Source organism: Monodon monoceros, unplaced genomic scaffold (genome assembly GCF_005190385.1).
Source record: "Monodon monoceros isolate NGI ecotype Baffin Bay Population unplaced genomic scaffold, NGI_Narwhal_1 Super_Scaffold_10, whole genome shotgun sequence".
Classification (NCBI taxonomy): Eukaryota; Metazoa; Chordata; class Mammalia; order Artiodactyla; family Monodontidae; genus Monodon; species Monodon monoceros.
The window spans coordinates 18,285,609-18,311,177 of NW_021703766.1; the positions used below are offsets into that span (position 1 = coordinate 18,285,609).

The 25,569-nt window shown below is 38.2% G+C and overlaps 1 protein-coding gene across 3 annotated transcripts in view; it reads right to left on the bottom strand.

The window, feature by feature from the left end:
* The window catches only part of NFATC3 (nuclear factor of activated T cells 3), a 133,089-nt gene that overhangs the window by 21,282 nt on the left and 86,238 nt on the right, over positions 1–25,569 (bottom strand). For all 3 annotated transcript variants that reach the window (XM_029245848.1, XM_029245832.1, XM_029245840.1), the window contains exons 6-9: positions 23,460–23,600; positions 17,517–17,572; positions 16,081–16,207; positions 8,018–9,019 (exon numbers count right to left, since the gene is read on the bottom strand). In XM_029245848.1, coding sequence (XP_029101681.1) covers positions 8,018–9,019; positions 16,081–16,207; positions 17,517–17,572; positions 23,460–23,600 — 1,326 coding nt within the window. The remainder of the gene's footprint in view (positions 1–8,017; positions 9,020–16,080; positions 16,208–17,516; positions 17,573–23,459; positions 23,601–25,569) is intronic.

Genomic DNA, 25,569 nt, shown 5'->3' on the forward strand with positions numbered 1-25,569 from the left:
ACTACTCAGACATAAAAAAGAATGAAATAATGCCATTTGCAGCAACATGGGTGCAACTAGAGAGTATCATACTAAGTGAAGTAAATCAGACAGAGAAAGAGAAATATCACATGATATCACTTACATGTGGAATGTAAAATATGGCACAAATGAACTTATCCACAAAACAGAAACTGACTCATAGACATAGAAAACAGACTTGTGGTTGCCAAGGGGGGCGGGGGGGAAGGAGAGGGATGGACTGAGAGTTTGGGTTTGGTAGATGCAAACTATTATGTTTAGAATGGATAAACAACAAGGTCCTAATGTATAGCACAAGGAACTATATTCAATTTCCTGTGATAAACCATAATGGAAAAGCATATAAAAAAAGAATGTTTATGTGCGTATAACTGAGTCACTTTGCTGTACAGCAGGGATTCGCACAACACTGTAAATCAACTATACTTCAATTAAAAAGAAAAAAAAAAGGAGTCCTGAGACCAAAAAGTTTGAGAACTGTTGCCCTACACGTTTGGCTCCCCATTTCCTCCTTGACCACATCTCCTACTACTTTCCCTCTAGATCCCTCATATTCCAGCCACACTGGCCTCATTGCCATTCCTCAATAAGCCAGACATGCTCTTACCTTAAGGTCTTTCCTCTGCTTGTCCCTTTGGCCTAGAATACTCTTCCCCCAGGTATCTACATTGGTAATTTCCTCATCTTCAAGGTTTTTTCGTCTCATCTTCAAGTTTTTGATCAAATGTTACCTCATCAATGAGGTTTATTTACTGTATTTAAAATTGCACAGACTTCCCTGGTGGCACAGCAGTTAAGAATCTGCCTGCCAATGTAGGGGACACAGGTTCGATCTCTGCTCCAGGAAGGTCCCACACACCGCAGAGCAGCTAAGCCCGTGTGCCACAACTACTGAGCCTGTGTGCCACAACTACTGAAGCTCACGAGCCTAGAGCCCGTGCTCTGCAACAAGAGAAGCCACTGCAATGAGAAGCCCGCACACCACAACGAAGAGTATCCCCTTCTCGCCCCAACTAGAGGAAGCCCTCACGCAGCAACAAAGACCCAACACAGCCAAAAAAATAAATAAATAAAAAATAAGTAAATAAAATATTTTTGTCCCTGTGAATGATTCATTTCCAAAGGAACTCAGAAACAGGATAAGAATTTTAAAATAGAATACATCTTTAGACACTGGCTTTGTATCTTACACTTGACAGACATCAGAAAGTTACTATGCTTATTGTGTTTATAGAAGTTAGATTATATAAAGTAATCAACGATAGTTATTTCAGAAGCCACTAAACACGCGCAAAACAATCTAAATTTCAGACAGACCTGGATTCAAATGCCAGTCCCAGTGTCTGTGGTCATATAACACTGTGCTTAAACTCTCTCAGCCACATCTCTGAAAATAAGGTTAATAACTCACTTTTTACAGATTGTTGGGAAGAACTAATGAGCTACTAGCAAAGTGCCTACCAGTGTTCAAAAAAAAAGTTTTATTATCAGGAAACAGTAACCATAATTCATTATTATTATTTTTAGATTGTAAAACATTTATCACAGATACATCCAGGTTTCAAAGATGTTAACATGTTTGAAATAAAAAGTGCCCAATAGAATCAATGAAATACATATTATAAATAGTGTTGGGGCAACCAGTGAGGTATTTAAAAACTAAATTTAGATCCCACCCTCAATACCTTACAACTCAGTGTCTTATACTCCAATAAAGTCTAGGTTAAATAAAAAATTTAAATATTAACAGTAAGATCATTCAAGTCCTAGAGGAAAATATAAGTGGGAACTTTGTATAACATTGGGGTGAGATAAGCCTTTCTAAACAAGATTCCCAAAGCACAGATCAAAAAGAAATGCTGTGGAGCAACTAAGCCCGTGCGCCACAACTACTGCGCCTGCGCTCTAGAGCCCGTGAGCCACAACTACTGAGCCCATGTGCCACAACTACTGAAGCCCGTGTGCCTACAGCCCATGCTCCACAACAAGAGAAGCCACCACAATGAGAAGCCCGCGCACCGCAACAAAGAGTAGCTCCCGCTCACTGCAACTAGAGAAAAGCCCTCGGGCAGCAATGAAGACCCAATGCAGCCAAAAATAAAAACAAACAAACAAACAGAAATCAAAAAGAAAAGATATATTAGGTTGGACCACCTAAATATTTTACATTTCTATAGATCAAAACACTATTTTAAAAACTGGTAAACAAATGAACTGGCAAAATATATATGCAATACATGTGAGACAGAAAATTAATTCATCAATTATTTTTAAATACACTTTTTGAAGTGAATTTATTTTGAAGACTTCTGATATGCTGTGATATGCTGGCTATTTACTGGTAACCTCTCTTGGATTTTTCCCAGTTTATGTATAAATTTTAGTGTCAAGTTGATTCAAGGAAAAAATTTTGTTCATATACAATATAACTAATTTGTGCCATGTAAGATAACACAGACACACCTGATATGAGAAATAAAAGGTCTTCTCAAATGCTTGCTCTTGCTTCACTGGGTCTAAAAATTAAATTTTCTTATTATATGTCCAAGAGTGGTTGTGTCTAAGGTCCTGAATCCCCATCATGATCCGTTCTGCGTAAGCCATGATCCAAAGCCTACATGGGTATTATTTGTGGGACTTTTTGCCTCTGGAATTATCCATCATAAATATGTTTGAGGCTGGATGGTACATGTATGCCTCCCAGAAGAGTATTCATGAGTTACCCAGAGTCCTAGTTGAAAGAGAAAGTTCAGTATTATCTACCTCCCTTCACTACTGAGCCCCTAAGTGATTCAACACCTCATTTGGGACCCAGTCTCATTATTGGCTATGCATGGCTTTCTTTTGTTTTATTTATTTAAATACAATAAACACCATTAAACGAGTATCCAACAGGTGGGCCAGCACACTGACAATAATATTTACCCTTCTGCTCCTCCATACCAGTCTCCTGATTTTCCCATCCAAGTTAATCACCTGAATCTTGTATTTATCATTTCCTTGCAACTGGAAAGCAGGTTCATCTGCTTGTCACCTATATAGAACTGCAGCAGCAGAGGTCACGTCTAGAGTCCCTGTTTACAGTCAAATTAGCAATTGCCCTACATTCAGGATCAGCATGTTACTGCACAGAGCCTGCAAGTGGCAGTGTCAGTTTTCACCACAGCAGCAGGTCAGGCTATATTTAACATGTACCCTCTTCTCTGCTGAAGAGCTGTAGCTACGGTTCTGTTAGTCCGTGAAAGAAGGAGGACAAGAGGGAATTGAGGGACTCTAATGGAAAGTTCTTACTGGATTCAGCTCAATCACAAATTAAATGGGCCTGTATTTAAAAGTCTAAGACAGTCTAGTTTAACAATACTATAATCTTAATTAAAATGCTCAAAACACAGCTGTGACAATTTCTATATTTTTGTACTGTTTTAATGTATATCACTTGGTCCAAATCTGGGACATACACACCATAATGCACAGAAGTGTTTAGGAAAAATTACAGCTCCAGGCACACAAACTTTAACATCTGAGTAAAAACTCACTGATAATTTTACAGAGTAGCACATGCTTTCCAAGCAGGGGCAATGGTACACTTAGGTAGCAAAGAAAAATGAAAGTAGCAAAAGAATTTTGAACAATACTCTAATTGGTTGAGTAAGTATATATTACAGCCTTCCAAGGGGACTGCTTGAAAGAGAACATCAATTGGTAAAGGTCAGTATTCTGCTGCTGCTACTACCCCAAGGAATAATCCCCCTGAGGAGGGAGCCGCATTACTCTGAAAATGAGAAATGCTTCTGGGACTCTTCTGAGTTTGGAAGATTGACATGAGGGGTCAAAATCACCTCAATGAAACTGAACAAGGATTCAGTTTCTGAACAAACTAAACTGCAAAGTTTAGTCCTGGGTTCCAAAAACATATGTAAAAATCCACGGTGGAGGGGTGGGGGGTGGGGATACAGAACGGATGTGATTTAGTTATGACTAATGACTAGCACTTATGACTCACTAAATTAACAGCAAGATGGAGCTAAGAAAATCCCCTGACCTAACACCAAACTGATAAATAAAGTCTTCTGAACAAGGAAGGTGACGGTCCCAATCCACTTTGAGCTGGCTAGAGTGTTCCCTTCTGGATACGCCCTGCGAAAAGGAACTAAACACCAGGGTTCAAACAGAAGGGAACTACCATGTTAGTGAGGCTGAGGGAAGGATGAAATTGCTGGAGTGTTTTTAAGACTTGGGAAAGAGATCAAGATTTCACAGATGTGAAGGATTATTACAGAACAATGATTAGATTTGTTCTGCATTATTCCAGAGGCATCAGAGCCCACATAAAACAAGGGCAGCTGGAACTTAAAAGGCCCTGAGATGTTCCAAAGAATCTGGAGATGAAGAGACCAACAGGAATATAATATCACTAGGGATACCAGAGTATGAATTCCAGTGTGAAAGACGAGGATGGAGCAGAGAGCCTTTAAAACTTCATCTATACTGAGAATCTAGAATTTTAAGATTGCCCTGGCCCCTCTCACAAACCAAGCTCTGCTGAGAAAACAGCACTTTCTTTCATCTATTCTGCTTGCTCTACATCCACAGTCTCAAACCACAGACTGATGAAAAACATGATTGCAGATATTGAAAAAGCTCTTAGAGTACTGAATTAGGAACCAGGAGACTTGGGTTTTAGTCTTTACTCTGCTATTAAATCAGTGTTACCCTGGATGAATACCTTAAGCTCTGTAAAACTCAGATTCTTTATCTATAAAATGGGGGAGCTGTATTACAGTATTTTTAGTTCTACAATTCTTGAATTTCTGAGCTGAGGTGCACTAATATCTTCTCTATTAAATGTCACTGAATTTATAATAAAAAATTAAGGTGTTAATGTCTGTATTTCTAAAAGTAACAGTCAAGTAATACCTGAATGATTCTTGACAGACTCCATCTTAATTAAAAATTTCAAAAATAAAAAGGATATGTTATTTGTCTTAATCTTTGATTTTAAAAAAGGGTAAATAAATATAAAACAAATAGGATTAATGAAAGTTATTAGGATTAGATGATAAGTATATTTAACTAGTATAACACAAATTTAAAGAAATTACTTGTGTCCTCTAATGCGGAGTGGAAATTACTTTGTACTTAATGCTTAGCACAATATAGAAAAGTTAAAATAAAACCTGAGCTCAAGCTAACTGCAAAGTTCACTTTAAGTACTTCTAATCCTTTTTGGCGTGTTTTATGGCTTACTTTTAAAGCTTACCAGAAAGGGGCCATTCAAGTACTACAGAGTTCCAAGTAGGAGTTCAAGGCCTATGAAATATGTTATTATTGTCTTTTTAATGAATTTATATTAAAACTCTGCAGAACTGTAGGATTTTCTAAGCCTCTAGTTTACCTTCAAAGGCAAATCCAAAAAAAAAGGCAAATCAAAATAACAAAATCAACGAGTCAGCTGGCAAACATCAAAAATTCACTTGATATTTGATAGCATCAAAATGTAAATTGCAAAAATTATACATCCAATAATCTGAGGTGCCCAGTAGTGTATTTTAGTTCTCCCACCCCCTCTTTAATTACCGCTAGCACCACTGAGCTTCTTTTTTTTTTTAAGCTTTTTTGTGGCTGCACCGCACAGCATGCAGGATCCTAGTTCCCTGACCAGGGATTAAATCCACGCCCCCTGCATTGGAAGCGCAGAGTCTTAACCACTGGACCACCAGGGAAGTGCCACCACTGAGCTTCTATCAAGTCTCCTGATAGGGGGCAATAAGGGAATTCATTAGCCAGTCCTTGTCCTCTGTGGGGAACTTTGCTTAATTGTGAATGGAACAAAAATGAAATTGCTTTTATATTTGCCCTCATAGACCTCATTTTTCCAGATTCTCTGTTTCTGCAACATATCTTCACATATTCAAAAGAATCTTGACATATTCAAAAGATGAAATAAATATAAAACCTTTCTAAAAGTTCCAATTTGCTGTCCCCCCCAAAATCACTCAATCTGTGGTAAATTAGAAAGAGCAGGTTCCAGCTTTGGTCTCTTTTTAGAAAAACAGTCTTCATTTGGAAAGAAAATGAGCTGGAATACCCAGCAGCTATGAGACCTACTTAATAAATCTTGTGTTTTCAGTGGCATCACTGAAGTGGTAGGTTATCACATTCCAGGTCTCACCCTTTGTTTCAGGGATTAAAATTCTAAACACAAACCTTGAATGCAATACAAGTGTGACAGATCAGATGCTGTTGTGAACATATATTCATGCAGTGAAATTCTGCACATGCATTCCTAGAGAACGTTCCACTATTCTCTAGGAATTAAAAAAGCTTGGGGGATCCCCTTTAGTGCTGCGTTCTAACCACCACAGCCTGCTGTTGCTGGGGGACAGCTGTAGTACTGCAAGAAAAAGACTAGACTGAAAAGACCTGCCTCCAGTCTCAGCTCTGCTACTTACCAGTTATGTGATCTTCAGAAAGCCTGATTCTCTAAATATAGCTATCTAGAGAATCAGTAAGAGTTAAATTAGATAACAATGCTATGCAAATTGTGGGTTTTGCTTGTTTACAGCTATACCTTCTGTTTATACACAAATGACCTGGCATATCCCCTTGTGGCTTTGAAAGCCGTCCTCTACTATGCCATCTGCCCTCCAGCCACAGAAAATCATGCTTTCCCAGACATAGCTCTATGTTTCTGCTTCTGTTGTCTGGTTTTCCCTTTGATTCTCATTTACTGATACTACACTTGTTCTTAGCCAAAAGGATAAGAAGTGATTGATCCTTATTTACTGAAAAATATATTCATCCTCCAAGACTGGCTTAAAAGTCATCTCCTCAAGGAAGCCTCTCTGAATCCTTCTTATAGAATCTTTCACATCTCTTTGCTGATCTCCCAATGTGCTTCTTTTATATGTTGGTTGTAAGTGACTAAGACCTACTGCATCATTGTATCCTCATATACTCATCTGACAGTAAAGCCCTGGTGCCAGGTCGGGGCTAGGGTGGGGGCTCCCACATTTTATCATTTTATATACCTTCCTTTTCCCTTATGTTTGGAATTTAAAACCAGCTTTGCAACTAAGTAGTAAATAGCCTCTCCAGATGTATAAAGGAGATGGCTGACCTAGAGTTAATTTTCTACAGATTAATACAGAATCAGAGAGAGAATTAAAATTCTGTGTCCATGTTTCAAATTTTTCATATTGTACAACACTTACACAGGTAGCTTTCACTGAATTCTTATTTCGACAAAATTTCACTACCATATAAATGACAAAGCCAAGAATAAACTCTAAAATTATTACCTGAAAATCCTACCTTGGGGGAATTTTCAATTATTAAAATAATTAATTTCCAGAGTTTGCTGTCCAATTTATGATTTCATAAAAACAGAGGTCTACATACCAACTTGCTACATTTACATAAATAGCTTCTTTTTATCATGGTGCCAACAGCTGTACCACCAGCAGCAAACTAGTCTGGTCTTGTACCATCACCACTATCTGACTCAGCAAGCTGGCAGGGCCACAGAGAAGCATGTTCTTTACTTGCGTGACTCTCCTCAAGGACAAGAACTCTATCCTCATACCTTTCTAGTATTCCTAGCATTTAACTCTGTGCCTTGCAAAGAGGTGGCATTCTGCAACGTTTAATGAATTAACACTTCTGAATTCCATTCTCTAGACACTGTGACCTCACTGTATGTTCTGAAAGGAAAAATGCTCAATAAAAGCTCACATCTTCAGTTCCATCACAAATAGGTGGTAGGTTATTACTCAAGGCCTCACCCTTCCCAACAGATATAAGTGGTAAAATAGACTTTAAAGCATATATGTTCATGTCTATCTTCCGAGTCATATATCAACATATTTCTAGTAAAAACAACTTATTAAAAAGCCCAACCATATGCCAATAAACAATCCATGGTAACTTTCTCATGACTCTTGAGGGAAGGAAGTTCCTGGATCTTCACTGCTTCAAAGCATAAAGATGAACTTACCATCATCTAAAGTGATGTCCTGAAGACCAATTGTAGAAAAGTTAGGTTCCTGCTCTTCAGGTTCAGGTTTAATGTTCACAGTTGCCTCATCAGGTGGAAATGAAGCTGGATCGCACAAACTGTGACATAATAAGGATGAAGGTGCAGAAAGACCTCCCTGGCCTGTACTTTGTGCTTGAGTTGAGTGCTGTCCAGAATGCATTCTGGTGGCTAGAGACTGTGATGAGGCAGTTCCTGAGCTAGGAGACTGGTAAGGCATAGGCTGTAGCTGAGGAGATGGTGGCCCAGAAAGCGGTGAACTGGCCAAGGGATGAGAGGTTGCTTGGGAAGCTGTTGTAGCAGTCCCTGAATGTGAAGGACCATACGTAATGGGTTGTAACTGAGGGGAAGGCTGACCTGTAACCTGATCGGCCACTGGAGAAGAAAGAGATCTTTGTCCTGTGTTTGAACAACAGTATCCCATTGACTGCAGATGAGGCAAGGTCTGCACAGAATGAGGTGTGTGGGCTAAGAGATGTCCTGTTGAGCCTGAATTTGAAGAATGAAAAGGTATGGATGATGGTGGCTGACAGCCAAGATTTATTAAATTAGGAAGAGCTGCATCCTGCTGAAACAAAACTGGATCAAATTCTTGACTAGAGGCAGCATTAACAGGAAGACAAGTTGGTCCATTGAATACGACATTAGTTTGCATAGGCTGATAGGAAGACCCTACAGGAGGTGTTGGTGTGACTTGAAAAGGCTGGTGCACAACTGAAGAAGGTATCATATGCTGTTCTTTATCAGCACTCTCATCCCTACACTGCAACTGTGGCAGATGGGTTGAGGTTACCATGGATGCATATGTTAGCTGGATGGGACAAACCAAGCTTCTCTGTGCAGACAGTACACTGTCATGTAGGTGTCCTGTATCTGAAGAAGGCCTCTGGGTCTGGACAGGATGAGGCAATGATGGAACTGAAGACAAATCAATCTCTTCTCTGCGTTCTTGCTTCATCAAAACTGAAAAGAAAGTGATTAATGCAAATGTTATTACATAATACATAAAATAATTATGAAAGGCCTTCATTCTAGGCTACACAACTGTAGTGCACACACAAGCCAGGGGTTGAAAACTCAAATGCCTTCAGGGAAGACAGATAATATAAAATATGTGAAACCAGTAAATAGAAGACAACACGGAGTGGTTCTTGCTTCAAAAGTATTCAAGTTAAAAAAAAAAAGAAAAAAACCAATACTGCATAGACCTCTATGAAGTGATATTGGAAAGATCTCTAAGACACGTTAAGTAAAAAAAAAGTCAATTGCAGAACATGTGTATATGTCACAATTCGCGAAAAATATTGTGTATGTATATATACACACGCATATACACATGTACACATGTTTTTGCTTATATATGTGTGGATATCTCTGGAAAGATGCACAAGAAATTGATAACTGTTGTGTTTATTGCTGGGAAGGGAAACTAGGTGAATAGGGGATAGGAGCATGAGGAAGATTTACTTTTTACTGTCTAAGTTTTGGGGCCTTTTGAATGTTTTCCACCATGTATATATATTACTTATTTAAAAATAAATAATTTTTTTAAAACCCCAAGATCATTATGAGGTAGGGATTATTATTATCCCTTCCTTATAGATGAATGAGTAAACTGAAGAGGAGATTAAAGACACTAAGATCTCACAGCAGCTAAGTGGTATCATAAGGACTTGAACACAGGTTTTTCTGCCTCCAAAGTCCATGCTTTTATTCACTGCAGTATACTGTATTACCAACGGAAATTCTACTTCACCATTCCACCAAGCAAGCAGAGGTTACAAATACCAATCATCATCCTTTATGACATTAGAAAAGTAGCAGATCCATGAATTAGTTTGAGTCTACTTGATGAAAGGACTGCTTAAAGTAGGAATCAATGCATTTTGCTTATTTTATTTAACATGCATATCAAAACAGAAAAGAGCCGTTAATTTACTGTGTGTCAAAACAACTGATGTCATTGTTTCTCTTGGCAAGCACTTCAGTCCATTTTTCTAAAAATTATCTACTTTAGCCTCCTATTGAAGTGCTATAATACAGTTAAAAATAATTTTCCTAAATTCACATCTCATTGTTCCTTCCAAGTTTGTACTAAAAATTAACATAATTAAAATTTTCATGATCTTCACAAAATATAAGAAACTCCATTTTATGTCAAAGGAAAGTAATGAGACCCAAAGCAAGGTCAAATCTCATCTGTCCATTTATTAAACCTTTGCCAAGTACAAGTCTCTTCACATAAGCATGGTCTCAATCTGAGAAAATGAAGGTAAGAATTAAGATAGCCCTGATAGTACATTTTACTGTAGAAGAGGTAATTAATGGAGCAGTTGTTTGGGGTGCATTTGAGTTCTGCACTTTGCTCTGGCTTCCTAGAAGAACAGGATAGGTTCATTATTCATCTGCTTTAGCCTCTAAATCTGGCAACTGGTGAGCCCACCTCTAACAATGAGACAACAACCCTAAGGACTGAGAGAAAGGTATATCACCAATCTAGTTGCTTCTGCCACAATGCTCGTGTTCTTGACCCAGACCTCCATCCAGTTTCTGATTCTTGCTCAGGTATTTCAAGTATGGTTCACCGTGTCTACTGGCTCCTGACCTCTCTAATGTCTTTTTTTTTTCGTTTCTTTTTTTTTCCCCCTAATGTCTTGATGCACTTACTTTTCTTCTGACTTTGGCAGAACTAGAACTTTGTCCTTGGACTACTGGATTTTTTTGTCTTCTACTTCAGCTCCTACTCTGGTCTCAGGAAAACTACAGTGAATCCTATATCCAGAGTCATATTTCTACATAAGGAAGGAGAATATCCAAGAAAGCCTACTCTCATCCCTTAATCCTGAATGGAACAGGTGGGGCCCTTGGTTACGTAAGTGGTTGGTTATCATGCACTAAAAAGGAGACAGAGGGACTGAAAACTACAGCATAACATCCATCTTTTTTGCATGATCCAATCCTATGTTCCTGACTGACATGTGGGTAGCCAGATTGAGAATTCTGCTATGCTAAATCGAGTGCATTTCCACTCTGCCAAATCAAGTATCACTTTTTTTGTCTATAAGAGGTTCAGACTCCAACCTGACCAAACCATAAGAAGTCCTCACTGCTGGTCTATGGTAATTTATTCTTGTTTGGAGGGAAATACAGCTAAACAGATCTTATAATACCTACAATGAGATGAGTTTTAGAAACAGAATAACTCTACCTTTTGTATTATACATGCTAATTCTCAAACTTAGAATGTTGATGAACAGAGGCATCCAGAAAAAAAAAAAAATCAACTGGTCTAGTGGTTTTCAAACCATGAGAAGCCTCACACTCTTCTTGAAGTGGTGGATGTAGAAGAACAGGATGTAAAGAGAAAGAGCTCTGGATTTCCTTTTCCAGTGCAAAGAGAGCACCCAAGCTGGCTTTCATCCTTTTTCATATACTGGCTTTTTGCATAAGATTTTATTTGAAGAATAAACAACCTAAGCAATTTGAAAACCACTGCTTTAGTATTATATCCTCATTTTATAGAGGTTAATCAGTAGGTACAGTCTGTGGCAGAGCTGAGATCTGATCTCCTGACTGTAAGGCATGCTTTTTCTCCCAATCAAAACAACCACAATACAAAAGTCAGTCTGTCCAGTCAACTATTTGGAACACAGAATATACCCTTCCACAGGCAAAATATTATACATAAGAGTTTGGCGCCAATGCTGCTCTGAAAAATCCCCATGATGCCAAAAACCAGAGTTCAGATGGTACCCCCAAGTACAAATAACTTCTGCTGGGCTTCAGAGGGAGACACATTTCCTCTAGGGTGGGGGTAGAGTCTCCCACATTGGAAGTTCTGAAGCTAGAAGCTGGGCAGAAGTTCAGACAGCACCACTAAGGAAGGGCTGTGTGCTCTATTACCATCTGCGGTAAGGGTAATTTGTGAATCATACACATATGCTGCTAACTGTCTTCATTCTACAAAGTAAATGGATTGTGGGACAAATAATACTAAACACAATCCCTAATTTAAAAAAAAATTTTTTTTAATCAGCCACTTGCAGCTAATGATTATTCCTCCATTGGATATTGATATTGGTCAGATCCCTATTGCTAGGGGGTTGCCAAAAAGGAAACAAATTAACAAATCCTTTAATAAAAAACATGCAACTTACGAATATCTAAAACTTTTATAAAATTTAAAAAGGAATTATTGCCCCAACATAAACAAATGGCTAAAATCTCTAATATAAAGAATTCATAAAATTAAAAAGACAAACACAATAATTCTAAAATAACAAAGGGTCATACAGTAGAATACTAAAAAGCTATCAAAATTCTGTTAAACTCTATCTGCTGATAAGGAAAAATAAAAATGTTCAGGTTACAAAATTAGTATATATAATATAGCATGGTCCCATTTCTATTTTTCTTTTTCTTTTTTTTTTGCGGTATACGGGCCTCTCACTGTTGTGGCCTCTCCCGTTGCGGAGCACAGGCTCCAGATGCGCAGGCTCAGTGGCCATGGCTCACAGGCCCAGCCACCCCACGGCATGTGGGATCCTCCCGTACCGGGGCACGAACCCGTGTCCCCTGCGTCGGCAGGCGGACTCTCAACCACTGCGCCACCAGGGAAACCCCCATTTCTATTTTTAAAAGGATGTATCTATATATGGATCAAAAGGATCTAAAAGGAGATAATGACAGTGGAAGAGAATATGGGTGTTTTAAAAAATTTTTTTCAACCTGTCTTTTAAAAAAATTCACAGTTATGTATTTGCCTTTGTAAAAACTTTATTCAAAATTTCACTGCAGAAAAAAAGTGAAAAAAGCCAAATGTTACAGACAAAAGGCAGTAATCAACCAGAATAAGGACTGTCCAAACACTCCTGTGTGTCCACTCTTCCTTCGTTAGTGTCTGCCACCTGATTTGTATTCTGTCAACCACAAAGCCAGTTATGACAGCTCCAGTCCAATCCAATATCTCCCTGCACTCTGGAGCCCCATTGATTTCCATTCTTACATGTAATGCCCTCTAGGACTCTGCCTTTATATTGTCCTCTCAATTCAAGAGCTGATAATGTAAAGGCATTATATTTGCTCCTTTCTGTTTGCCTATTACCACCACTATGACGGTAGTAATCAACACCTCTAACATGCTGACCCTATTGTTTTTTTTACCCCAATTCTAGAAGCTCTCTCCCTTCTTATTCAAGTTAGATTCTATAGTTCCTCATCTCAAAAGAATTTTCTAACATTCTTGGACCCTGTTGTCTTTAGTAACTCTCACCCTGGAAGAGCTCTACTATCCATATTTTACCACCTGCCCTGAAGAATCTGAGTGCTGCTTAAGAAAGTTACATAGCAGAGCTAATTAGTATCCATAAATTAACCAATATCAACATCAAAGGTGCCCTTTGATCATGCCTAGAATCCTATTACATGTCTGTGGTAACTTACTTTTCCCTCTTTACAACAACTTTTTCAAACTTCTCCACACTGTTAAACTGCCAAATCACCGACATTCCCCTCTCTCTGCTCACAATAGGAGACTTCATGTCATTCTTTACAGAAACAAAATTGAAGCTATCATATGGAAACTCCCTAAACTCTCCATTACTAAATCTGTAAACCTTCCTTATGTATATCCATCTTGTTCATCTCCTTTACCTTCCCTCTTGTTCCTTCTCCCATTTAAGGTCCACTCCAATTTGCATATTTTAAATCCTATCCTCTCCCAACCTTCCCAGAAACCTGATATTCTTTATCATCACTGATGCTCTCTCCTCTGTATACTCAAAATACTCTAGCTGTCTGAATCACCTTTTTAACCTTCTTGGGCCTCTCCCATATAAATCTCACCCTCCACAGTTAGTAAGTTGAGAAAAGACTAAACTGGTCAATGACATCTTTTAAAGTGACATTAGAAATATGGGAAAAATTATTTTTGAATTACAAATCTGATCACGTCACCTCCCTATTAAAACTCACTTCTTACAACTCTTTTAATACTCTATGATCCAACCAACCATAAGGCCTTTGCATATGCTACTGCCTTTATGTGGAATGTTCTCCCACACTTTATCTAACAATAATTAACAGTATAGACTGTACAGCCACACTGCCTGGATTAAAATCTCACCTCTGCCTTTATTAGCTGTGTGATCTCAGTTCACTCACTTGCCAGATGGGAAGGGCAACACTACCTACCTTATAGGGTTATGGGAGGATAAATGAGTTATTACGTATAAACTGCTGAGAATAGCACCCAGCACACACTAAATGCTTTATATGTTTACTAAATAAATGAATAAACAGATGTAGTCTAGGAAACATTATGAGCCCAGACTCTGGAACCAGACTGCCTATGTATGATGTTTGGCTCTAGGAGACCTTGGGCACATTACTTAGCCACATAGTCTCCTCATTTGTAAAATAAGACAATAACCTATCCCATAGGTTTGTTTTGTTTGTTTGTTTGTTTGCGGTACGCGGGCCTCTCACTGTTGTGGCCTCTCCTGTTGCGGAGCACAAGCTCCGGACGCGCAGGCTCAGCGGCCATGGCTCACGGGCCCAGCTGCTCTGCGGCATGTGGGATCTTCCCGGACCAGGGCATGAACCCACGTCCCCTGCATCGGCAGGCGGACTCTCAACCACTGCGCCACCACGGAAACCCCCCATAGGTTTATTAAGAGGATTAAACGAATACAGAAAGATCTTAGAACAGTACTAAAACATAGTAAATGTTACATAATTATAAACTATTACTATTACTTTCTAGTTCTCAACTCCTCATAGAAGTCTTTTCACAACCCGTTAGCCTAGACAAGGGTCCCTCTGTTATTTTCACCCACAGCACTGTTTCCCTTTCCTTAACATTCCTTACCTCTGTTTCTAATTACAAATTTGTAAGTAATTTATTTATTTAGAGGTTTATTAGCTTCTATTTGTTCCACTAGATTATAAGCTCCATGAGAGAAGCTAAGAGAGGTTTTACCCAACTAGTGTGCACCCTTAAACACTTACTGAATTAATGAGTAAATGAAATGGCTAATCAAAATCTTTTGTTTTCAAAGGTTTGTATTCTATTTGAAAATTATCTGAAATATTTTATTACCAAGTAATATATTAACAAGATCAAGTAATAATAATTTTCAGATTCTGGAATATAAGTGGCCTTCAGAGGCTCTAAATGAAATACAGCCAGGCTTTAAATAATATGATGACAAATGAATGACTAATAACCAATACCCTCTCAAATTCATGTGTTTGTTCTTTTCATTTACTATAAACCATTTAAAAGTTTTTACAACAAGTTTTGAAGAATAAGGTTCACTATGATTTTTTTATCATTATATGTTCTGGTGACAAATGCAGCACCTAACACAGAGAAGACCTCTATAAATGTCTGTTCTCTAAGTATGTAAACATCAGCGTGAATTACTGCATATAATATTCATGTGTCACAATCCAGATCTGGAAAATTACAGCACTTGAACTGCTGCAGAAAAAGGTGTGAAAGCCTCCTTTGTTATGGTGTCTCTATAAAATCAGGAATTCTGCCATCAATGTTATATTCCCCCAAAGCCAATATATGCTACAGTTGCTGCTTGCCAAATGAAAATTTAATGAGAGATTTTCCATTTTGATTGGGAATGGTTGAGATGAAGACACTATGAAACAGGCACACTGCCTTTCTGCAGTGCTAAGGGCACTGGAAGGGCACAAGGAAAGTTCACACATATTCACAAACACCTACTATTCCAACAGTGCTGGTGATTTTTGATAACTCCTGAAAAACAGACTTCAAATCTATTGATACAATCTTTTAATTTCCTTATAATAAGTGACTACAAAATAACAATTGCTATCAGATCTAATATTTAAAGTCAATACAAACTTTACAGATTAAGCATGCGTTGGGATTTTTATTGATTATAAGGACCCTACCTTTAAACACTCTAATACAGGATTCATTGAATAACTTTTTATTCATTATGAAAGAAAGCTCTATAGTAAACCATCACAACAACTCCTCATACCTGGTGTGTAAGTAAAACGTTGAGACTGGCTTTTTTTCCTCTTGCCATTGCAAAGATAAAAGTGCACCTGCACTGCAGCTGTAACTGCTGGGTTATGATATGGAGGAACTTCAAGGACAATGTGAGCCTAAGGAGCATGGAAAGCAAGATTGTGTTACACTCAGAACTAAAAATGAAATGCACCTGCTAAACTCAACATGTCTCATGAATCTTAACTATTCAGGCTCATTATGTGAGTAAACTGGTATATAAGTCATCTGGAGATTTACTCTATGGATACTTCAGTCTTAACAGAGAAAAGCTCTTTCAAGTAAACCATTAAGGGAGAAATTGCTTTTCACTCACCCACTTGGGTTTCTAGTTGTAGCAGAAATCAAAAGTCTTACATACTATACAGCCAGATATTTTGCTGTAATAAATATTACGTATTACTATACATCTTAAGTGGAAGTCTGTTCTAATTTTTAATCAAGTTTAATAGTTCCCAAGTTGTGTTACAGTTTAGATTTATCTTAAATTTTTTTTTTTTTGGGGGGGGGCTCACTGTGCAGCTTGCAGGATATCTCAGTTCCCCGACCAGGGACTGAGCCTGGTCCATGGCAGGGAAAGCACCGAATCCTAACCACTAGACCACCAGGGAACTCCCTTATCTTTAACTTTATATTCAAAATGTCCTAAACTGGCAATACACAAAATCTGCATCTATATTAAGAGTAATTTTATATATGCAGGGTGAAAACTTTTAGCCCCAAATCAACTGCAATCCTTTTTAATCTTTCGGCCGCGCCGCACAGCATGTGGGGATCTCAGTTCCCCGACCAGCGACTGAACCCGCTCCCCCTGCATTGGCAGCGTAGAGTCTTAACCACTGGACCACCAGGGAAGTCCTCAACTGCAATCCTTAATCTAACTTCTCTAGGTCTTTGGAGAGCACTGTAGGAAGTGGTACTGTCTATCCCAGAAAAAATTCTGTCTCCATTCCAACCAGGATGAAGGGACCACAACTTTCAGTGCTGATTCCTGGAAGGCTTAATGTGAAGGAGCTGGAAGTAGTGTATTAAATACACAACCCCCCGAGGGCTTGTCCTCCTCCTATTTTTTGCCCACTGTATAAGTTCTTCACTGAATTTGTTTGATCTCTTCACTGAATTCAGAGAAATAAATCAATAACTTCAGTATAAGAACCTTCTAATAATCTTTCATTTCTAATTTCTCCTTTCCTATACACAAAAACAGGGAAGAAAGACACCCAACTGTTTATCTTTCTTAAACTTTAATTTTAGTACCAGGAAAGTATCTCACATCCAAACTTCTAAAAATTCTAATTTACTTTTCCATTACTCAACAGGTAAGATTCCTCATCTATACCATAAAGCAGCATTATCCAATTTTCTCATTAAGTTTCTTACATATTTCTAAAGAAGTAAACTTCTTACCCCTTGACATTTTTCTTTGATTATTTTCCCTTCTACTTCCCACTGAGGTCGTCCATCTATTGACAGAAACAATTTACAGTTAAAAGGAATTCAAGTCAAAAAGCATACAAAATCGAATGTATTTAGTATCACAAATTTACTGGCAAAAGGAATCTTTTTTATCTCGCTGACTTCCATTATGAAAATAAAATGTGTACCCATGGGGAAAAAATGTGGAGAAAGATCTTGGGCTGCCCAAGTTCACAGGGCCCAGAGAGTTTATTCTACTAAGTGAAGTTTTAAAATCTTCTGAAAACACCTCTATCAAGTGGTGGTCAACTTCTGCTTGTATGCCTTAAGTAATGGGAAACTCACTCCCTAACCAAGTAACCCATTTCATCTTTGGAATAGTAACTGCTGCTAGAAAATTACATCTATCTTCATGATAGACGACATCTGTCTCCTTCTAGTATCCAACCCTGGTCTAAGCACTATTCCTTGTAGCCATCACCCCAAAATCTTGAGCATTTCTGTGAGACAATACTTCAGATGTTTAAAAGCAGCTCTGTTTGCCTGTGTCTCCTTTTCTGCTGGCTAGTACCCCCAGTTCTGCATTTATCCCTTAAACAATATTTTAGCCTTCCTGGTTACTCTTCTTTGAATTCTCCTCCAGTGTGACCATCTCCCTCCAAATGCACCAGGCTCAGGACTGAGTAGAAAAGGTGAGAAATGATCCAGAAATGATAGAGCGTGACTGAGGCTCTTGCCAAATTCTGTGGAGATGCTGTGTCTCTGTTAATAAAAGTTTTCTGGAGCAGCTACACCATGCTGACTCATATACTTAGTGTGTGGCCAGCAGTGTCCCTCTGTCTGCCACATTTCCTACTGCCAAGCTCAAGTTCCCACACTGTGTACTTATGCAGCTGGCTTTTTTTTTTAACCCCCAACCCTTGTTACGTTAATTTCCCCCTACTAGACTTCATTTTCTAGGATTGCTTGGCTTGTCAATATCTTCTTAGATACTGATGGTCTTATGAACTATTTCCTAGGCTTTCCAGATTTGTGTCACCTAAAGATCTGGCCAGCACATTTTCTGCCTCTTCATCCCAAGTGAATTATTTACCTGGGGAAAGCCCCACCTGCTACTAGAGCTCTCACTCCAGCATTCTTTTTATGTCATGGGCATTTACCCAGTGACTAACCCATACAAGTATCTTCACAGCTAGCATGACTTCATCTGGTCTGTGAAAATATCAGAAGACTCAACGAAATGCTGTCTAGATTGTGACTATCACCTTCCAGTCCAATATAGCTAAGAGCTACCCTTGTGCACAAGAACTACTACAGACAAATGCTCAGAACTACAGCTCAGTTCAGCAATCATCTGCTGGGTCCCAACATGCCAAGCACTTTGGGTTGCTGAGATAATGGAGATAGGATACCCTGCCTTCAGTTTGTGGATGAAAGGCAAATATAAACAGTTCATTATAATGAAATGTGGTGGTTACAATAACTAATAAAGGTGCATTCTGGATGTACTAAAAGCACAGAGGTCAGCGTCCTTAACCTAGTCTTGGCTACTGTAAATACTGCTGCAATGAACACAGGGGTGTATATGTTTTTTCCAAGTTAAGTGTTTCTGTTTTTTTCAGATAAATACCCAGAAGTGTACCACTAGATCATATGGTAGTTCTACTTTTAATTTTTTGAGGAACCTCCACAATATTTTTTTGTAGTGATTGCACCAGTTTACATTCCCACAAACAGTATGCAATGATTCCCTTTTCTCCACATCCTTGCCAACACTTGTTTTTTTCTAGTCTTTTTAATAACAGCCATTCTAAGAGGTGGGAGGTGGTATCTCTCTATGGTTTTGACGTGCATTTCACTGATGATTAACAATGTAGAGCATCTTTTCATATCTGTTGCCCATCTGTGATCTTCTTTGGAAAAAAATGTCTATTGGGATCTTCTGCCCATTTCTTAATTGGGATTGCTTGCTTTTTTGCTATTGAGCTATATGAGCTCTTTATAATGCTTTGGATAGTAGCCCCTTATCAGATATATGACTTGTAAATATTTTCTCTCATTCAGTAGGTTGCCTTTTCATTTTGTTGATGGTTTCCTTTGTTGTGCAGACGCTTTTTAGTTTGATGTAGTCCCTCTTGTTTATTTTTGCTTTTGAGGCTTTTGCTTTTGGTGTCAGACTCAAAAAATCATTGTCAAGACCTAAGCTATGGCTTACCACCTATGCATTTTTCTAGTTTTACGGTTTCAGGTTTTATACTCAAGCCTTCAATCCATTTTGAGTTAATTTTTGTGTATGGTTTAAGAGAGTGGCCCACTTTCATTCTTTTGCATGTGGCTAATTTTCCCAATACCACTTATTGAAGAAACTTGTTCTTTCCCCATCGTGTATTCTTGGCTCCTTTGTTTTATATTAATTGACCATATACATGTAGGTTTATTTCTGGGCTCTCTATTCTGTTCCATTGATCTATATGTCTGTTTTGATGCCAATACCATACTAATTTAATTACTATAGCTTTGTAATATAGTTTGAAATCTGGGAGTGTGATGTCTCCAGCTTTGCTCTTCTTTCTCCAGATTACTCTGGCTATTTGGGGTCTTCTACAGTTCCACAGAAATTTTAGGATTGTTCTATTTCTGTGAAAAATTCCATTGGAACTTTGATAGGGATTACACTGAATCTGTAGATTGCTTTGGGTAATATGGACATTTTCACAATATTAATTCTTCCAATCCATGAGCACAGAATACCTTTCCATTTATTTGTGTCTTCTTCAATTTCTTTCATTAACATCTTGTAGTTTCTGATACATACGTCTTTCACCTTCTTGGTTAAATTTATTCCTAGGTATTTTATTCTTTTTGATGCAACTGTAAATGATATTTTCTTAATTTCTCTTCCTGATAGTACATTATTATATAGAAATACAACATATTTTTGTATATTTGTTTTATCCTGCAACTTAACTGAATTTATTAGTTTTAACAGTTTTTTTGATAGAGATTTACAGCTTCCTATATATAATACCACATCATCTGCAAACAGTGACAGTTTTACTTCTTCCTTTCCAATTGGAATACCTTTTATTTCTTTTTCTTGCCTAACTTTTCTGGCTAGAACTTCCTATACTATGTTGAATAAAAGTGGCAAGAGTGGGCATCCTTGTCTTCCTGATCTTAAGAGGAAAAGCTTTCAGCTTTTCACCATTAAGATATTAGCTATGGGCTGGTCACATACAGCCTCTATTATGTTAAGGTACATGTCTTCTACAACCTCTTTGTTGACAGCTTTTTAAGGTTTTTTTTAAAATATTTATTTATTTAATTTATTTTTGGTGTGTTGGGTCTTCGTTGCTGCACGTGGGCTTTCTCTAGTTGAGGCGAGTAGGGGCTACTCTTCGTTGAGGTGCACTGTCTTCTCACTGTGGTGGCTTCTCTTGTTGCGGAGCATGGGCTCTAGGTTCGTGGGCTTCAGTAGTTGCAGCATGAAGGCTTAGTTGCTCCGCAGCATGTGGGATCTTCCAGGACCAGGGATTGAACCCGTGTCCCCTGCATTGGCAGGCGGATTCTCAACGACTGCGCCACCAAGGAAGCCCAACAGTTGTTTTGTTTTTTTTTGTGGTACGAGCCTCTCACTGTTGTGGCCTCTCCCATTGGCTCCGGACGTGCAGGCTCAGCAGCCATGGCTCATGGGCCCAGCCGCTCCGCGGCATGTGGGATCCTCCCAGACCGGGGCACGAACCCGCGTCCCCTGCATCGGCAGGCGGACTCCCAACCACTGCGCCACCAGGAAAGCCCCCAACAGTTTTTTAATCATAAATGGATGATGAATTTTGTCAAATGCTTTTTTAAATCATGATAATGTGGTGTATCACGCTGACTGATTTGCGAATGTTAAACCATCCGTCTATCTCTGGAATAAGTCCCACTTGATGATGGTATATGATCCTGTTAAAGTACTGTTGAATTTGGCTTGCTAATATTTTGTTGAAGATTTTTGCATCTATGTTCATCAGGTATATTGGCCTGTAATGGTTTTGATATCAAGGTAACGCTGGCCTCAAAAAATGAGTTTGGATAGTTCCCTCCTCTCCTGTTTTTTTGGAAAAATTTAGAAGGCTTGGTATTAGTTCTTCTTTGAATGTTTGGTAGAATTCATCAGTGAAGCTGTCTGATCCTGGACTTTTGTCTGTTGGGAGGTTTTGATTACTGATTCAATCGCCCTACTAGTATTTGGTCTGCTCAGATATTCTATTTCATCATGATTCAGTCTTTGGTAGGTTGTATGTTTCTAGGAATCTATCCATTTTTTTCTAGGCTGTCCAATTTTTTGGCATATGATTGTTCACAGTGGTCTCTTATAACCCTTTGTATTTCTGTGGTATCAGCTGTAATATTTCCTCTTTCATTTCTGATTTGATGTGAGTCCTCTCTTTTTTTTCTTGGTGAGTCTAGCTAGAAGTCTGTCAACTTTGTTTCTCTTTTCAAAGAACCATCTCCTAGTTTCACTTATATTTTCTATTGTCTTTTTAGTCTCTATTTCACTTATTTCTGCCGTAATTTTTGTTATTTCCTTCCTTCTACTAACTTTGGGCTTCATTTGTATTTCTTCCAGTTCCTTGAGGTGTAAAGTTAGGTTGTTTGAGATTTTTCATGTTTTTATTTTTTAAATTAATTTTAATAAGTTAAAAAAATTTATTGATTTATTTATTTGGCTGCACCAGGTCTTAGTTGCAGCACATGGGATCTTTGTTGCAGCGTGTCTCAACGTGGGATATTCAGTTGAGGCATGCAGGATCTTTTAGTTGTGGCATGCAGGCTCTTAGTTGCAGCATGCGGGATCCAGTTCCCTAACCAGGGATCAAACCTGGGTCCCATGCATTGGGAGTGGGGAGTCTTAACCACTGGACCACCAGCGAAGTCCCTAGCAAAATGTTTTTAAGGGTCATCCACGTTGTAGCATTAATCAGTACTTTATTCTTTTTTATGGCTAAATAATATCCCATTGTATGAATATATCACATTTTGATTATCCATTTATCAGTTGATAAGTATTTGAGATGTTTACATTTTTTGGCTATTATGATTAATGCTGCTAAAAGCATTTGTGTCCAAATTTCTGTGTGACTTATATTTTCAATTCTCTTGAAGAAATATTGGGGGATTCTTTTACTTTTGTTTTTGTTTTCTGGTTTTTTTTTTGCGGTACGTGGGCCTGTCACTGTTGTGGCCTCTCCCACTGCAGAGCACAGGCTCCTGACGCGCAGGCCCAGCGGCCACGGCCCATGGGCGCAGCCGCTCCGCAGCATGTGGGATCCTCCCGGACCAGGGTACGGACCCGTGTCCCCTGCATTGGCAGGCGGCCTCTCAACCACTGTGCCACCAGGGAAGCCCTCTTTTACTTTTGAGACATCCTTAATGAAAACTTAATATTCATATGAAAATTTAATAAATGTTTGGTTTACAGTAAAATCTGTGTAAATGATGCCTATAGCTTTAAGAAAACTATTTTGTGATTAATGTCAGTGAAACATCTGAAAAATTCACTTTAACCTTTTGCCCCTTAGTCTGAGTTCAATCAACTCAAATCTTATTTATCTATCTATCCATTTATTTATTTATTGAAGTATAGTTGATTTATAACGTTATGTTAGTTTCTGGTGTACAGCAAAGTGATTCAGTTGTGTGTATATATATATATATTTATTTATTCTTCTTCGGATTCTTTTCCATTATAGTTTATTACAAGATACTGAATACAGTTCCCTGTGCTCTACATTAGGACCGTGTTGTTCATACAGTATATATAGTATATATAGTAGCTTGTCTCTGCTTATCCCAAACTCCTATTTATCCCTCCCCACCTCCTATCCCGTTTGGTAACCATAAGTTTGTTTTCTATGTCTGAGTCAACTCAGATCTTATATTATTTACCTTGTCCTTTTTCAAGAAAGATGATTTTGGATTCTGGAAGAAAATTAGATCCAGTAACAATCATTTCATGACCTCCATTTACAGAACAACTGTTGATACTGTACTTCTCAATATGAGGAAGTTCTTGAGCAGACCGCTGGGCTGTTTTTTTTTTTAAGAGTTGAGAAGAAACAAAATATTAGTTTACACTCTTTCATATGTAAATGACAAAGTCTAGCTATAAAAGAAGCAACTCTGGATTTTTAAAATGCAAGGCAATGGTAGCAATATCCACTAAAATAGCTATGCTATTTAGAAAACAAAATAGATTTATTAGAGTCATGTGATTTTAAATAATTTTCTTAGACTACAACTATAGAGAAACTAATAAAGAGAAATTAATTAATGCCTACAACTTATATTGACTCCAACACATTCACCTCATCCACTTTTCTCTTTTTAGCTTGTCTTACTACATTTCTTCCCCACAACTTGTCCGTTAAAATTGATAAATTTAATATAATTATAAAAAGCAAATTAAATCCGAAGATGCATAATTATATTGCATACAATTAAAAGAAGACAAGTTTCTAAAGGACAAACACCAAGCAGCCCTTTCATCAAGAAAATAACTAGATCATCAGTGAGGCATCAGGATTACATTTTGGACATCTAAATAACTGAAGTATACATGAAGTACACATTTCAATACAGAATTTTGAAAAATGAACATAAATACTTCTTAGTGCACTATACTCTTCCTTCCCAGGGTATGGGAACATAATTTTTCTTAAAGCCTACAAGTCATTATGTAAACTATTAACTTTTCCTTGTTGCTGCCTTTTTCTAATATCTACTGATTTCAAGTTGCTGTATTTTCTGGAGATCCTACTTCTGGCTTTTCTTTCCTTTTTAAAAAATGCTTGAGTTTCAAGCTATACATTATACTTCTTTTGACTGCTTAGGTTCTCTAAGGGTTTATTCCTGCCAAATGCCTCAATAACTAGGTTTCTCTCTGTATTAAAACAAACAAAAGGGTGGATTATACTTTCTTCTTCACATTTTGGAAACAGGCCTACTTTTAGTCCTACTACTTGGGTGGAAAATTGGTGGCTTTGAGGGTCAGCTGTGTTTTGTTTGGCCATAACAACATTTTAAAGAAATTTAAACAACTTGACTGCCTTTATGAAGCATGTAGTCCCAGTTCACTATGCCTCTTCCAACTATTTATTTTTTTGAACATTTATTTATTTTATTTACTTTTAGCTGTGTTGGGTCTTAGCTGTGGCATGCAGGATCTTTCGTTGCCATGCGTGGGCTTCTCTCTAGTTGTGGTGTGTCGGTTTTCTCTTCTCTAGTTGTGGCGCGTGGGCTCCAGGGCGCGTGGGCTCTGTAGTTTGTGACACGCGGGCTCTAGTTGAGGTGTGCAGGCTCAGTAGTTGTGGCACGCAGGTTTAGTTGCCCTGCGGCATGTGGAATCTTAGTTCCCCGACCAGGGACTGAACCCCCGTCCCCTGCATTGCAAGGCGGATTCTTTACCACTGGACCACCAGGGAATTCCCTCTCTTCCAACTATTTAATACTAAGACACAAAAGGTATATGAATTAGGATCCCAGCCCCATTCAAAGAGAATGTTTCATAGGAGATGGGTCTGGGATTTAGGATGAACTACAACTTAGAGAGTACCAAGCACAAATCTAGATCTCAGAAAACACTTATGTCCTTACTTATGTTCTAAATGGCTCACAAAGAAGGGGCATAAAAACAAGCACTGACTAGCCTACGGAGTAAGACTAATTCAAGTTTTAGATATTTATAGTGGAAACTAGCTATCACAAGTTCATTCAAAGTAACAGCAAAAATGTGTTCACCAAGTGGCATAGCCATAATAAAATATTATGCATGTGCCAAAAGCATTTTTGAAGAATATTTAACTATATGAGAAAACGCCCACTATAACTACCAAATATTGTGTGTGCGTGCACACGTGCACACACACACAGACCAAAAAAAAAAGGAAAAAAGTCCAAAAAAAGGTTAATAGTGACTATCTCAGAGAAGTGATATTACAAAAAAGATTTTAATGCTACTCTTTGTACCATTTTGCATTTTCTATACTCTCAACAATAA